The sequence below is a fragment of the Periplaneta americana genome, chromosome 5, assembly GCF_040183065.1.
Source record: "Periplaneta americana isolate PAMFEO1 chromosome 5, P.americana_PAMFEO1_priV1, whole genome shotgun sequence".
Classification (NCBI taxonomy): domain Eukaryota; kingdom Metazoa; phylum Arthropoda; class Insecta; order Blattodea; family Blattidae; genus Periplaneta; species Periplaneta americana.
In genome coordinates, this window is record NC_091121.1 from 174,106,162 (window position 1) to 174,121,853 (window position 15,692).

At 37.8% G+C, this 15,692-nt stretch overlaps 1 protein-coding gene across 2 annotated transcripts in view; it reads right to left on the bottom strand.

The window, feature by feature from the left end:
• LOC138700294 (inactive pancreatic lipase-related protein 1-like) overlaps positions 1-15,692 on the bottom strand; it is a 133,259-nt gene that overhangs the window by 52,724 nt on the left and 64,843 nt on the right. For both annotated transcript variants that reach the window (XM_069826805.1, XM_069826806.1), the window contains exon 3: positions 232-361. In XM_069826805.1, the coding sequence (XP_069682906.1) occupies positions 232-361 (130 nt within the window). The remainder of the gene's footprint in view (positions 1-231; positions 362-15,692) is intronic.

The following is a 15,692-nucleotide window of genomic DNA, read 5'->3' on the forward strand; positions in this document are numbered from 1 at the left end:
CTATAGTGAAAAACGTGTCAGTGGAGGAGTAAGTTATTCGGAACAGAACCCACCAGGTTCTGAGAGGTATAGGAGTCGGGGTAGTGAATGAGGGGTGCGTCATACCCGCCTATTTGTTCTGCCCCTAGTATAGGCTTCAGGCCCTTCCTCCGTACAGAAGGAAAAAAATAATATCTAATTACAAATGCCTCACTGGGGCTACTGTACGTATTGTGTTGAAGATAATCTCACCGTGTGTATAAGTAGAACTGGATGCGCGGATGTGGACATGTGTAGGGCTGTTCAATGCATGAAGTCGTGTTGAACAGTTCGCTTACGGACTGAGGCCTGCCGTCGTCCGGTCGTTGCTGTGCTTCAGCTCCTGTATAAAAGATAACAAATACAAAATGTAACACATATGCAGATAGACAGATGCGGATTTATCTAGCAATTATTCACACAACTACACCACACTAGCGATGTCAAGGTCAAGACCACATACACGGTTCTGCGTGCGATCAAGCGCTCACTGGTTGCAATGAATCTATTCTGCAGGCAGCAGCAGTATACAGGGTGATTCACGAGGAAAGGTAAAAAATTTAGGATGTGAATTCTGAAGTCATTCTGAGTGAAAAAGTTCATAGGAATATAGGTCCGTTTTGGAACAGTTACGGAGATATGGCTCTTTGATTTCACAAAAAAACGTCTGAGATTCCATTTTACTAACTCGCATTTAGAGACAGATAACGGACAAATTTAAAGTTTATATTCACGTATGCATGCATACATACCTAATATTCTAGAATTCGGGGTCGATGTTTTCGCGCGTTTTCAAAGGCACCTCCTCCTACTTCAATGCACTGTTGCGCTCGGGCGTGAATCGCGCTGATCGCTCGGGAGAGTTGCACGTGGCTGTCTTTATGCCGCATCCAAAATACGGTCGATTAGCGCTTCTCTCGTTTTCTCGTTCCTTTGCTATACCAAGTCTTTCACTCAACCCCATAGACAGTAAATACTCTTCGATATGATACCCTTCTGTTCGGAAAGCGTCGTTCATATTCAGCGACGGCACGCAAGGAACTTCCATCGCACAAACCATGAACATACACAATATCGGCGTATTCTGCAGTCGAAAATTTATAAGGCATCTTGAAAAACACAATAGTTCCGATAACTGTACCTGTATAACTACTGTACTGTAGGTAGGTAACTGAACTGCTGTGAACCGATAAGTGATAGCGTATTTGTTATGACATTTGTAATGCCCCACTACCCGGTTTGTTTCTCTTCTCTTATCTACATCGCTCACAATGCAGATTCCAATGTTACGTCATTCATCGATGATCTTGTCTCACGTCAGCAGCATATGGCAACGTCTGATTCACATTGGGGCGAGACGTTTTACCAAAAAAATGCATCTAGCTCCGCTATCGTTCGAAAACGGACCTATGTTCATATGAACTTTTTCACTCAAAATGGCCTAAGATATCATATCCTAAATTTTTTACCTTTCCTCGTGAATCACCTTGTATAAGAAGGAGTGAGAAAAGTGAAAACTATTGGCAAGATTAATTAAACTGTTTTTAAATAATGGATAAAGTGTTACATTCATACAAGACAACAAGAAATCAGAACATGTTTTCTAGAGTGTACCTCTCTAATAAATGCAATAAATTATGAAATAGTAAGCTACAATAAATAATAAACATAGCTTCTCCTTAACTTATATACTTTCAGATAATAACTAGAATATAATTAACTTTTATATAATTATCTAATAATCCAACTAGTATAAAAACACTGTTTTCCTGTTTTAAACTTATCGATACAAAAGTGAAAGAAATTACAGGATATTGTGCATACGGGAAAATGAAATAATAGGATTGCAACAAATAATAAACATAGTATATTTTTATTTAGATGTTTCAGATAATGAGGCCTATCTAATTAATTGATATGTAACTGTTACATACTTAATAATGTACTTATTACATGAACAGCACATTTCTAGAAACAAATTTAAATTCCTGACTTCTCGTCTAATACAGAAGTGCTTTTTCTTGATTTTGCTGACACCAACCTTCTTATGTCCGGCGAAATTATGTTTCCTGAAGCATGACGTAGCATAGCACGCTTATTATCATATGAAGAGTCCACTGCAAGAATGATGGATGTCATTTGGAATACATTTTTCAGGAGAAGCAATTGAAAGTTTAAAATGCTTAGTGCTCAAAGCTTAACTGTGATTTTCCGATCATTACTGGACAATGACTATCAGCGTTAATGCTATATAACTCTGTATGTACATTCTATATGTCTTAAGCTATGCATTGACAGTCTTGGTTCACTTTCAACAAGAAAGTGACATCCATCATTCTTGCAGTGGACTCTTCATATGATACTCTTGGTATTAGTCTTGGTTTTATGAGGTTCATACGTAGGAAAATTGCTCACATACGTGCTTATTCCCAAATATGGAAATAATTTGCACCGCAAATATTCGTACCCTGGATATATTACCCGGCAAAGCGATCTTCCAACTTGGCTCTCTTCTCGTAATTCAAAGAACCTGGACAGATTTTCCTCGGCTTAATCAAAGGGCATCACAATGGTAAGGAACATTGTCAAACTGAAAATCTATGGACGGAATATCTTGAAAATTTTTAGGCAGAATTCTTAATGAGTAGACTTCGTGGAATTGCCACGAGATTCGCAAGGTTTACTGTGCACGAGGTATAGACTGTTTGAGAAGGGGGCGTGTCTCTGATGTAAACACTGAGCAGTATACTGCGGTTACAATAAAACCTGTATCCTGCATTCAAGAAATATAATGAATGATCATTGAAGTAGGAAATGTCTAAACATGTAAATATACAATTATTAATGTAAGATACATAATCCTTGAATATGTACATTACAGTAAAGAGTTAAGTACATTTTGAGCGACTGCAAAGTAACCTCCTCCGATGGTCACTTATACAGTTTTTAGATTGGGAAAATGTACGTTCAACATCACACGATGTAATACGTACATATTTGAAGAACGGAAAGTCACTACTTTTTAGTACACCACCTTCAGACGTCTTGTTGTGACCTGATAGTACATCATTTATAATACGAAGTTGTGAATAGGCAGAATTTTTAGCAATAATGTTTCTCAACTTACATTTCACTTTTTCTGAAATTAGTGAATTGTTATTTTGGATAATGGTTTGTGATACTTATAATCCACTATATGAAGGGCTTCTGAGCGTTGTAGTTTAGACGATTCTAACAGGATGATACTTTTGGACACGATTTTAAAATTAGAATCAATGACAGAATATCTTTCAATAGCTGTTCAGAAAGCAATGATTTTACAGCTGCAACAGCGGAACTGTCTGTGCTATCCAATGCATGAATTACCTCCATTATTTTTCCATAATGTTCTGCATAATAATTAACAGAATTAACCACGTTCCCCAACGGGTCAAGACTGGCTGCGGGGGTAAGGTTATTCCAGGAGTAATTGTTTGGAACAGCAACACTCTCATTGTAGTATGTTTCATTGAATTCTTGTCTGCACTGAACAAATGTTAAACTTTGACTATTCCAACCACAGTAATGCAAAAACAAGTGCTTACATAGGTATACATTAGTTGTAGCTGCTCTGTCTATTTGGACCGGTCACAACTCTTGACATGAACTGCTGCTACTACGAGACCGGGCGGTCGCTCACCTCTTCTATACTACCGTACATTGGCAATCTGATTTCATGCTGCGTGTGGCAATTCAACGAAGTCTAGTAATGAGTCTACGCTATTAGCACCATACTTTTTTGTATTTTATTCTGTAACCTTAAATGTAATGTAGAGAGAAACAACCTCTACAGTACATATATTTAAACATAAATTTATTACTATTTAATGTCAATAAAATAACAAAATTTCAATACATCAATACGTAGGTACATCAATTAATAATTTCAGGCGTTTCACATTGCTTCTCTCTATAACTAAATGCTTTCCATATATCAAAGAACATCTCTTTCACTCATAAGAAGTCGGGAGTTCAGTCAGCCTAAAACTTACTGAACGACTTCTTCCTCAGTGTCTTGTGTACAACGCTTGAGTTCATCAGTGACTTGTACAGGGACATCATTTTATTTTTACTAGCATTTTCAACATTAACCTGGCTATATCTTCGGATTAAAGGTCTAGAACCGGAAACACCGCTTGCTCCCCCTTCCAAGCTGGAGTTCGATGATACTGGCGTAATACACAAACAAATCACTTTACTAGGTATAGGAGGGAAGAAAAGTAGTTCATCCATTTAGGCCTACGTAAACTAGGAAATATCGCGCTTTTGAGTTTGATCATTTTCATTAGGTTTTTGTTTAATTAAAATATAGTACAGTATTAACAATGAGTGTTTTTACTCACGAACTGAGCTGTCCATATGGACGTATTCATTATGCAGTATACCTATATTATACTGTCTACAGCACATTACCGTACAACATAGAGAATGAAGTTAAATTGAAAAATAATCATAATATGGATATTTAAACATTTTTTTTAAATGGTGGCCGTTCATTTCGATACAGGCTTCAGTTCTAATGTGCATATTATCGCACTATAGACTATTGTACCTAATGCCAATTACAATTTTCGTCCTTCGTTGAAATAATTCTATACCTACTCTATAAAAGTGTACTGTACATTTAATCTTCACTTCTGCCCGATCCGAAAAGATAAAATTACTCAGAAATGCTATCTACTGTCCGTCCAAGTGGTTTTGTCGCAGAGTCGTGCAAAGGGGGATGGGATCACGTGACAGTTAATTACTTAACGAGGCCCCTTTATTTAAGTTATTTTAAACAGTTGTATAATATTAGGTAAACGTCCAATTCCTAACAGAAATTAATGTTCTCAGAAAAGAGCTAAGACAGTCCAGCTACTAGACTTTACAGAGGGGCGAACAGAAGCGAGTGGGGGAAACCGGGAAACGTCGTAGACAAACGGACGACAGTATCTGTGCAAAAATATGATTCAATATTGAAAGCTCTTTCGTCACTGGAAAACTCGAACATATTTCTGGAACGTACTATACTCACTAACTCAGTACCGCATACGCGGCCTTGTTCTGTGTGGTGGACGGTTGGAAGTTTACTAGTAGAGGGGGTGGGAGTGAAGTACATTCAAAAACTCAGGTACAATAAAAATTGAAGTAAAAATAAAATGATGTCCCTGTACCTGCGTGCCCTACGTGTTCTGAACAGCGCATACCGGCGATGAGGCGCACTTGCACTCCAGTTAACATCACTGCACTACACTGTCAGAATTTACCCTTAAATCCAGTGCACGGGTCATTTGACCCTACATGCTTTGCAAAACAGATACTACTTTGTAGATTTCGTCCCACTCACCTATGATTAAAATCCAATCACTCGCCATAAAACACACAGTGGTACAGGGACATAATTTTATTTTTACTTCAATTTTTATTGTACCTGCGTTTCTAAATGTACTTGACTCCCACCCCTTTCACTAATCTCCTTGCTAACGTCAGTCACACAAACTTACGGCCGCTGTTGCTAGCAGTGAAATAAACAGTACAGAGTGCAGTGCGTTTCAGAAATATGTTGCATTTTCTATACAAGAAAAAGCTTATATTATTGAAGTTTATTTTCACACAGGTATGGTGTGTAGCATAACTGAATTTATTTGTGTGGACTGAGCACAAGTGAAGATTAGAGTTATCGAAAGTACGGTACCCTATAATATGGTACGGTACTTAACAGCATTATTTAAACAAGAGTTTTGTTTTACTGTTTGTAGGTATGAAGGACGATGATGGAAACTGGCATTACAATATAACCGAATGTCAACAACAGTTTTTTTTTTTTTTTTTTTTTTTTTTTACAATTTCCTGATTATATCATTACGGAATATTTTCGTAGAAGTGTTATTAATCTGGTAGATAAATTTAGAGCAACAGAGTGTACAGAAAGGAAGAAAAGTGTAAGATGGCGAACAAAGGTGACAGAAGATGCTGTAGCAGATGCTAGAGAAAGGATGCAGCGAGGTCCTAATAAGTCGGTTAAGAAGCTAGCTGTAGAAATTGGGGTTTCTTACGGAAGTGCTCACAAAATTCTCAGGAAATAAATGAGGTTAGTAATATGCTGAATAAAGTAGACATTACATAAGTGTATAACCGCCTGAAGAGTTGAGTTTGTGAAAAAAAATTGTTACTATTCTACTGTTTCTTTATAAAATACTGCAAAAGTAATGACCAAACTGAAAATCGTAATACTGTATTTCCCTGTAACAAATGGATACACTACTTTTCTCTCCTCCTATAGCTAGTAAAATGATTTGTTTGCATATTGCACTAGCAACTCCAAACTCCTGTAATGGAAGGGGGGGTAACAGTGTTTCCGAGTATAGCCAGGTTAATGTTAAAAATATTGGTAAAAATAAAGCGATGTCCCTGTACATGCAAAGCATACAAACAGACATAAAAGTGTACAATTCAATAGTCAGCATTATCCCTTCGTCAGGTCGTGTCATAAACTGCAACAGCTGAAGTTCTAAATCAGTGACCGGCAGATGCTGCAGTTGTGACGTAAGAGCCAGTCAGATCGCAAGAGCTTGGGAGAGCGAGCAGTTGAGCCGTATTAATGTTAGCACACACCAGCGCAGTGGCGTCAGTGCAGCAGTAGAACGGGACTGTTGAAAACAAAAAGGATCTATCTACATTTTACAGAAGATTTCCCCAGGCAAGATTCCCTCGATTGCATAGATTTGCTGCTAGGATGTTGAGCATATTCGGATCTACGTATGTATGTGAACAGTTCTTTTCTGTATGAAGATCTGCAAACCACAACATAGAAACCACCTGTCTGACCTGAACTTGAAACATATTCTTCGCTTGTGTGTTAGCCAGGCTATGACTCCAAATATTGCAAAAATAGTACGCGAGAAAAGAGGAAAAAAAATCTTGACAAAGCGTTTAGCTTGGGCACGGTAGTGACACAAAGTGATGGTGTGTTTCAAAAGTTGAAATATACTTTGCATACTACTCACCAAGATAGGACCTATATAGTTTAATCTGTATATTATGTAGAAAAATGTGAGTTAAAAACACTGTTTTCAAGTTTCCGAATAGATAAAGTGTTGCAGTACTGCTTAAAGTATTTATTTATATGTTTGCAGCAGTTTCGGAATTTCATTTATATATGCAAACGCTTCTGCAAGTGGCTGTATTATGAGTTTCATATTATTGTAAGTACATTAAATTTGATTACAAACGAAAATATTTTGTTACATTGATTTATCAAGGTTGTACAGTTTTGTTTTCGTACAAATGTATTGTAATTGTGTTGTTCCCATACTATCTCAGAAGAATGGATAGCGCTCTGTCAGTGCATAGACCCGCACCACCACTGTTCAGTTGAACCCTCTCTCCACGCTGTGCTCAGCATGCAGAGATTGCCGAGCAAAGAGCAAGGAGGCTACGTCGTATGACGTCACAGAGCACGGAACATGCCGGTCACTGTTCTAAATTGTCTCGCCTTGAAGAGGAAGCATCCAGTATTTTGTTCGTATTCTTTTTTCCCCGTGAGGTCAAGACATGCAAACAACCCCTATCCCGACCTGGTATCGAGAGTGGTAGAGGTTTTCTTCGGAGATTCTGTGTTCCCTTATAGTGTGCTAGAATGTGATCCCATGATTCCTTTCCCACACATAGTGTACAGATGTTGTCTCCTTTTTTTTTTACTTGGTTATTTAACGACACTGTATCAACTACGAAGTTATTTAGCATCGAGGAATTGGTGATAGAGAGATGATATTTGGCGAGATGAGGCCTAGGATGCGCCATAGATTACCTGACATTTGCCTTATGGTTGGGGAAAACCTCGGAAAAAACCCAACCAGGTAACCAGCCCAAGCGGAAATCGATTTATTTTTATTTTATTAGATTATTTTACGACGCTGTATCAACATCTAAGGTTATTTAGCGTCTGAATGAGATGAAGGTGATAATGACGGTGAAATGAGTCCGGGATCCAGCACCGTAAGTTACCCAGCATTTGCTCATATTGGATTGAGGGAAAACCCCCGGAAAAAACCTCAACCAGGTAACTTGCCCCGACCGGGATTCGAACCCGGGCCACCTGGTTTCACGGCCAGACGCGCTGACCGTTACTCCACAGGTATGGACGCGGAAATCGAACCCGCGCCCGAACGCAACTTCGAATCGGCAAATAAGCGCCTTAGCCGACTGAGCTACGCCAGAGGCTGTCTCCTTCTTCGGTGACAATTTTAAGACCCTTTCATGCATCTTAGCCACGCCAAACCCGTTCTATTATCTTTGCTGCAAGCATCTATATAGTCACCCTTCCCCCAATTAAGCATTCCTACTTTCTCTATCTGTCTTGATATTTTTCTCCCTGTCATGCGCTTTTCGCTTTATAATTTTTTTCTTTTTCATTTTAATCAAATCATTAATTCAGGTTACTAATGTAGGAGGTTACTTGTCTAAGAGTGAATATAATGACATTTCGTCTCTGTTACTGGGCAAGAGCCTTTCATTTTCCCTAATCACAAGTTGTTTCTTGTACGTATTATCCGTGTAAGAAGAAAGAAAATTAGTGGCCTTATACGGTAATATAATGCTTTCTGCGTGATGAAAAACTAAAGATGTGGTAATTGCAAAATGAATTAAAATATATAGGTAATTTGAGTTGCTGGAGAAAAACCAGTCTTTACTGGGTCGGGTGATTCTACTCACATATACAGATATACTCTCAAATAGTGTCAAGGATTTGAATTTTAGTATGAAAATTACTCGTGTGTTGTCTGCAGGTTGTTTCGCAACGCATTTTACGCGTAGTTTGTTTCTTTTCTGTACAGTTTTTGTTGACGAGATACAAATCTTGGTACAGTCACAACAAATACGCAAAGAAACTTATTATTGATGAAACATAACACTAGAACCAATAAGCTATGTAAAGTGATATCAAAAACTTTTTCCTTGCATTTTAAATTATGTCCTGATTGTACCTATGCATGTAAAATATTACCATGGCAACTAAAACTTACGATTAATTAAAATCTGCATGGTACAGTCAAAAAACCAAGGTACAATAAAAATGTAAGAAAAAAGTTTTTGATGTCACTGTATGTAGAATTGAGATCCAATGGCGGAGCTAAAACTATCAGGATTGAGATTACATGTTGAAGCTGAAACTATCAGGATTGAGATCCCATGGCGGAGCTGAAACTATCAGGATTGAGAACCCATGGCGGAGCTGAAACTATCAGGATTGAGATTACATGTTGAAGCTGAAACTATCAGGATTGAGATCCCATGGCGGAGCTGAAACTATCAGGATTGAGATCCCATGGCGGAGCTGAAACTATCAGGATTGAGATTCCATGGCGGAGCTGAAACTATCAGGATTGAGATTACATGTTGAAGCTGAAACTATCAGGATTGAGATCCCATGGCGGAGCTAAATCTGTCAGGATTGAGATTACATGTTGAAGCTGAAACTATCAGGATTGAGATCCCATGGCGGAGCTGAAACTATCAGGATTGAGATCCCATGGCGGAGCTGAAATTATCAGGATTGAGATTCCATGGCGGAGCTGAAACTATCAGGATTGGGATCCCATGGTGGAGCTGACAATAGTAGGATTGAGATCCCATGGCGGAGCTGACAGTATCAGGATTAAGATCTCATTGTGAAACTGATATCAGGATTGAGATCCCATGGTGGAGCTGAAACTATCAGGATTGAGATCCCATGGCGAAGCTGAAACTATCAGGATTGAGATCCAATGATGGAGCTGACACTATCAGGATTGAGATCCCATTGTGAAGCTGATAATATCAGGATTGAGATCCCATGGCGAAGCTGAAACTATCATGATTGAGATCCCATGGCGGAGCTGAAACTATCAGGATTGAGATCCCACGGTGGAATTGATAATATTAGGATTGAGATCCCATGACGGAGCTGACACTATCAGGATCAAAATCCCTTTGTGAAACTGACTACCAAAATTGTGATCCCATGGTGGAGCTGAAACTATCAGGATTGAGATCCCATGGCAGAGCTGAAACTATCAGGATTGAGATCCCATGGCGGAGCTGACACTATCAGAATTGAGATCCCATGGTGGAGCTGAAACTATCAGGATTGAGATCCCATGGCAGAGTTGAAACTATCAGGATTGAGATCCCATGACGGAGCTGAAACTATCAGGATTCAGATCCCATGATGGAGCTGAAACTATCAGGATTGAGATCCCATGGCGGAGCTGACAGAATTGATATCCTATGGCAGAGCTGACACTTCTGAGCCCAATGCAACGTGGCGGGATTTGAGGGGAAATTTACTATGTTAGTGGCGGAGCATCATCGGAAACCCATACTACCCTAAGACTTTGCTCAAGTCTACCCGTACATGTTAACACTAATCATTTTTGTAAAATCTAAAATTATCAGAAAAAAATAGGTTACAGTTTTATTATTAGTATAGACTGAACACTTCTACTACAGTGTAGAATCTTTGAATGATCGATAACGTGACAGTAAGAGAAAATGAAAGGAAGGACGATGAAACCAGAATGAGACGGAGAAAGTGAAAGAGAATCGAGTATCTCCACTTTTACCGCGGCCAACTAACCGCTCAGGAAATCTTTAAAATTATCATACGGCTAAATACAGTATGTCAGGGCATTGGGAGACGAGAGGCGAGAGATGGCGGGAAGTAGAAATGATGGGAATCATTGTGACAGAGGAGAGTGAAAAACTCTGTGAGGGAGGAAGAGAAAGTAGAAGATCATGTAGAACGTTACTCTTATTTTTAAAATAGTGAAGTCACGCCCCGCGCCCTCAAAAGCCCATAAAGCTGTCAACTAGGTTACCTTGCAGGCTGATTTATATTGAAGGTACAGTACACTCTTGCTTAGATCAAGGTCAGGTTTTTTCCTCTGCGGGCATACTTGGAAGTAGGGGAGTAGTGGGTACATTGAGACACAAAATATTAAGACATATGTATGCAAGTGATAATTAAAGTATTTTAAAAATCAAGTGCAATAGAAATAGACATTAAAACATGGAGTATAATAATACATAAATAAAAATGTTAATAGATAAAGGACATGATATACAATACGTGTTTGTCAAAACAAATGCAAATGTCTCACTGTTACCATTCAGGAGGGTACAGTGAGACACCACAGTGTCTATTAACGGACACTGAAATGATTTACATATATTTCAAAAGAAAACAAAAACTTGGTGTCTCTTTATCTTAACATGTTCTGTAGGTTTATTTAGAATCATTTTGATATCTGACTTTGAAACCATTGAAACATTTGGAACATTTGGAAAAGTGAATTTTCCATGACATTTCAAACTTTTGCGAAAAATGAATTTTTGGTGACAACGAAGCTTATAATTATAAGAATTTAATGTAATTCTTTATTATTTTTGGCATTTTCTTAAATTTTGTGAATAATTTTTTATTTATGAAACCATTAAAATGTAATGTATCCATTATTTTAAGCAACAGTTACTAGTATGTTTTTTTTAAATGTTAGGTACTGGTAAATGTAATATAATGACAGTTTGTTTTTGGAAATCATTGGTACATGGGGACAGTGAGACATCTCAGTGTACCCTTTAATGGCATGTCTCACTGTTCCCTTTAAGCATAGTTCATTTAAAAATGACGCCATCACTTCAAAATTAAAACAAGACGAAACTTTGCCAAATATAATGTCAAATACCATAGTATTAGGTAACAAAACATTCATATTTATATCTCATTTGTATATCCAATGTAACCTTCATTAAACACAAGCCAAAATTTTATTTCTAGAGTGAAAAATTACGAATTATTTTTTCATCACTCACCTTTATAACTAGAATCAAATCGAGTAAGAAAATACTGTTACTTTACTCATGCGACATACAACTCCACTGTTACCAACATCTCAACATCAAAATTTACCATCTAATAAAAAATGTCTCACTGTTCTCCCTGTCTTACTGTACCCACTTCTCCCCTATTCACGCAATGCACATATTTGAAAATTCCGAAATCTATTTTTACGTGAAACTTGGAAGCATTTCACAACTTCGTATTATTAGAGACGACTTTCCATCATCTACAAACGGGAACTCCATACTTCATTGAAGTTTCAAGTTGCAAAGAAAGAATGTGGGGCACATTTTCTCCATGTAGTTCTTTCTTCAGCCAATATTATTCTATTTTTGCAAGGTATTATCTTATCTCGTGGTTATTAAATTATGCTTCAGCTAGTAATATTGCTTTTAATGGTTTATTTTACGATTATGTAGCGTCTCAGTTAAAGAGATGATAGCACCAGCGAAATGAGTCCCAAGGTTCAGCGCTGAAAGTTACAGCATTTGCTCTCAATGGATTGATGTAAAATCATGAAAAAAAATCTCAAGCAGACAACTGGTCCCAACTAGAATTTTAATTCGGGCCCGCTGGTTTCACGGTCAGGCTAACTAATCTTTAATCTACAGCGGTGCTAACGTATCGTGTAATTTGTATGGAGCGTAATAATAAATGTAGGAAATAGTTCAAATTCTTGTAGCAGGTCACATGAGATATGTTTAAAGATTCAAAATTAGGATTGGACATCCTGAAAATAAGACAGATTAAAATCTTCAGAGAAGTTACTTCTCTGAAAAACTGCCCCTAATACAGTACTGTATCATGAAAGAATTAACGATGGTTTGAATTAATTAAAATTAAAATCTGTACAAGACAAATTACTGTCATTGTAAATAGGACTCTTGTCGACGTAGTACGTGTGACCTCTACCTCAGAAGATTAGGGGCTGCCAGACAATAACCACTTTCAAGAAAAGGCTAAACGATTTCTTACGGGCGCAGTCAAATTGAAGTTATAACTGTGATCGAGTTTAATAATTTAATTTAATTTAGGTATGACTATTATTATTATTATTATTATTATTATTATTATTATTATTATTATTATTATTATTTTATTGGTGTTGCGAAGATAAAAAGAATTGTCATTGTATTATATTAATTATGTATTATATTGTCTTGTATTATAGTATTGTATTGCTTTGTATTGTATTGTATTAATTATGTTATATTCATAGCAATGTAGTAATTTTCTATCATACTGGTTGAGTGTAAGAGAAGGCCGAATGGCCTTAACTCTGCCAGTTAAAATAAAGCATTATTATTATTATTATTATTATTATTATTATTATTATTATTATTATTATTAATAGGCAGGGTTTGGAATTGAACGGGTTACATCAGATTCTTGTCTATGCGGATGACGTGAATATGTTAGGAGAAAATCCACAAACAATTAGGGAAAACATGGCAATTTTACTTGAAGCAAGTAAAGCGATCGGTTTGGAAGTAAATCCCGAAAAGACAAAGTATATGATTATGTCTCGTGACCAGAATATTGTACGAAATGGAAATATAAAAATTGGAGTTTTATCCTTCGAAGAGGTGGAAAAATTCAAATATCTTGGAGCAACAGTAACAAATATAAATGACACTCGGGAGGAAATTAAACGCAGAATAAATATGGGAAATGCGTGTTATTATTCGGTTGAGAAGCTCTTATCATCCAGTCTGCTGTCCAAAAATCTGAAAGTTAGAATTTATGAAACAGTTATATTACCAGTTGTTCTGTATGGTTGTGAAACTTGGACTCTCACTCTGAGAGAGGAACATAGGTTAAGGGTGTTTGAGAATAAGGTACTTAGGAAAATATTTGGGGCTAAGCGGGATGAAGTTACAGGAGAATGGAGAAAGTTACACAACGCAGAACTGCACGCATTGTATTCTTCACCTGACATTATTAGGAACATTAAATCCAGACGTTTGAGATGGGCAGGGCATGTAGCACGTATGGGCGAATCCAGAAATGCATATAGAGTGTTAGTTGGGAGACCGGAGGGAAAAAGACCTTTAGGGAGGCCAAGACGTAGATGGGAGGATAATATTAAAATGGATTTGAGGGAGGTGGGATATGATGATAGAGGCTGGATTAATCTTGCACAGGATAGGGACCGATGGCGGGCTTATGTGAGGGCGGCAATGAACCTTCGGGTTCCTTAAAAGCCATTTGTAAGTAAGTAAGTATTATTATTATTATTATTATTATGACATACAAACTTACATTCCTATTTATTTAGCGCATATTTATGTTTATTCTCGAAAAGCTTATAGTCTAAAAGCTAATGCTGCTCTTGTTCCCTCTTTTGGAAGGTTAAAGCAGCTCTGCAGGACTGAAGACTATTTCTAACACAGCAACGCATACTTATTTACATAGTAATTGTCTTGGCGGAGAGAGTAACTGTAGCCTACTTGTAGGCATACTGTCTATATCAATCTTTCTTTGTACATTTGTGATCCTTGTCGGAACAATTAAAGAAATTGTGCACCTGAGGTTTGAATTTTTGTCTAATAGCGAGTACTTCACTTTACGTCATTCAACGAAGTGTTTCCATCTGTGAGCGAAGCGCCGAAACTATAGTTATTTTTGCCACCATGGACGTTACTGTCGGTGCCGACTACATGACGATACATGATGGTGATGGATGACTAATGGAGCAATGGTGGAATGCTGGTAGTGGAAATGGCAGTTCTCCGCGAAAACCTACCACTGAGGACTGTCTTTGTCCATCACAAATTTCACATGGACCTGCCAGTATTTGAATTCGTGTTACCATCGTGGAAAATTGACGCTGTAGTAGTTGGCTAACGATTTGTCTTAGTTTGAATTTAAAATGAGAGAAGGGTAAGTACAATGGAGGATCGGAAAGTAACGCACAATTATTTTACGGAATACTATTTTGGTTAGTACGTTCAAAGTTCACAGATAGTTTGAATCTTGCGCTCACAGACAGCAATGATTCGATCGGATGTCACCCTGGCGGAACGAGCTGTAACTACTGAGTAAAAATGGCGCGTTTTCTACCATCGTTCACTTGTGAAGAGTAGCGAGGTGTAGTCTTTTTTGTTTTGCGAAAAACGAAAAATTAAAGTGAAATCCACAAGGAAATATTGGAAATGTATGACCTTTTATTGTCTGGAGATCTCCAGGCGGTGCCGATCAGTGATCGCTGCAACACCACCCAATGTCAGAGGCATCATTAAGGCGGCAATCAGCCATCCTACAGTCCAGTCCTCGCACCGTCTGACTTCATCTCTTTGGACCAATGGAGAAATTCCTAGGAGGACTGAATGAGGTTCGAATGAAGAAGTGAAATTAGTCGTGTGCAGGTGGCTATACTTCCAAAACGGAGTTTTATGAACGAGGTGTGTTGAATATGATGTCACGATGGAGAAATGTGCCGAGAGACTTGGTTCCAACGTTGAAGAAAAGGTAAAACCTGTAGTTTTCTTGTGCATTATTTCATTTTGCTTACCTATGAAGTACGTTGCCACAAAAAATTGTTGTGCGTTACTTTTCGATCCACCCTCGTATAAAAAGAAATAATACATTTAATAAATGCTGGCAATATTGTTTAGATATTGTTTTACTGTCCACCACGCCACCGTACCTCTGTATTTAACTTATGCAGCTTTTCATCCAGACAGTACGTAGTTCGATTGTATGCGTAGGCAATGAAAAAATATTTATATTCTGTCCACGGGACTGGGTGTTTGTCCGACCACCTGTCAGC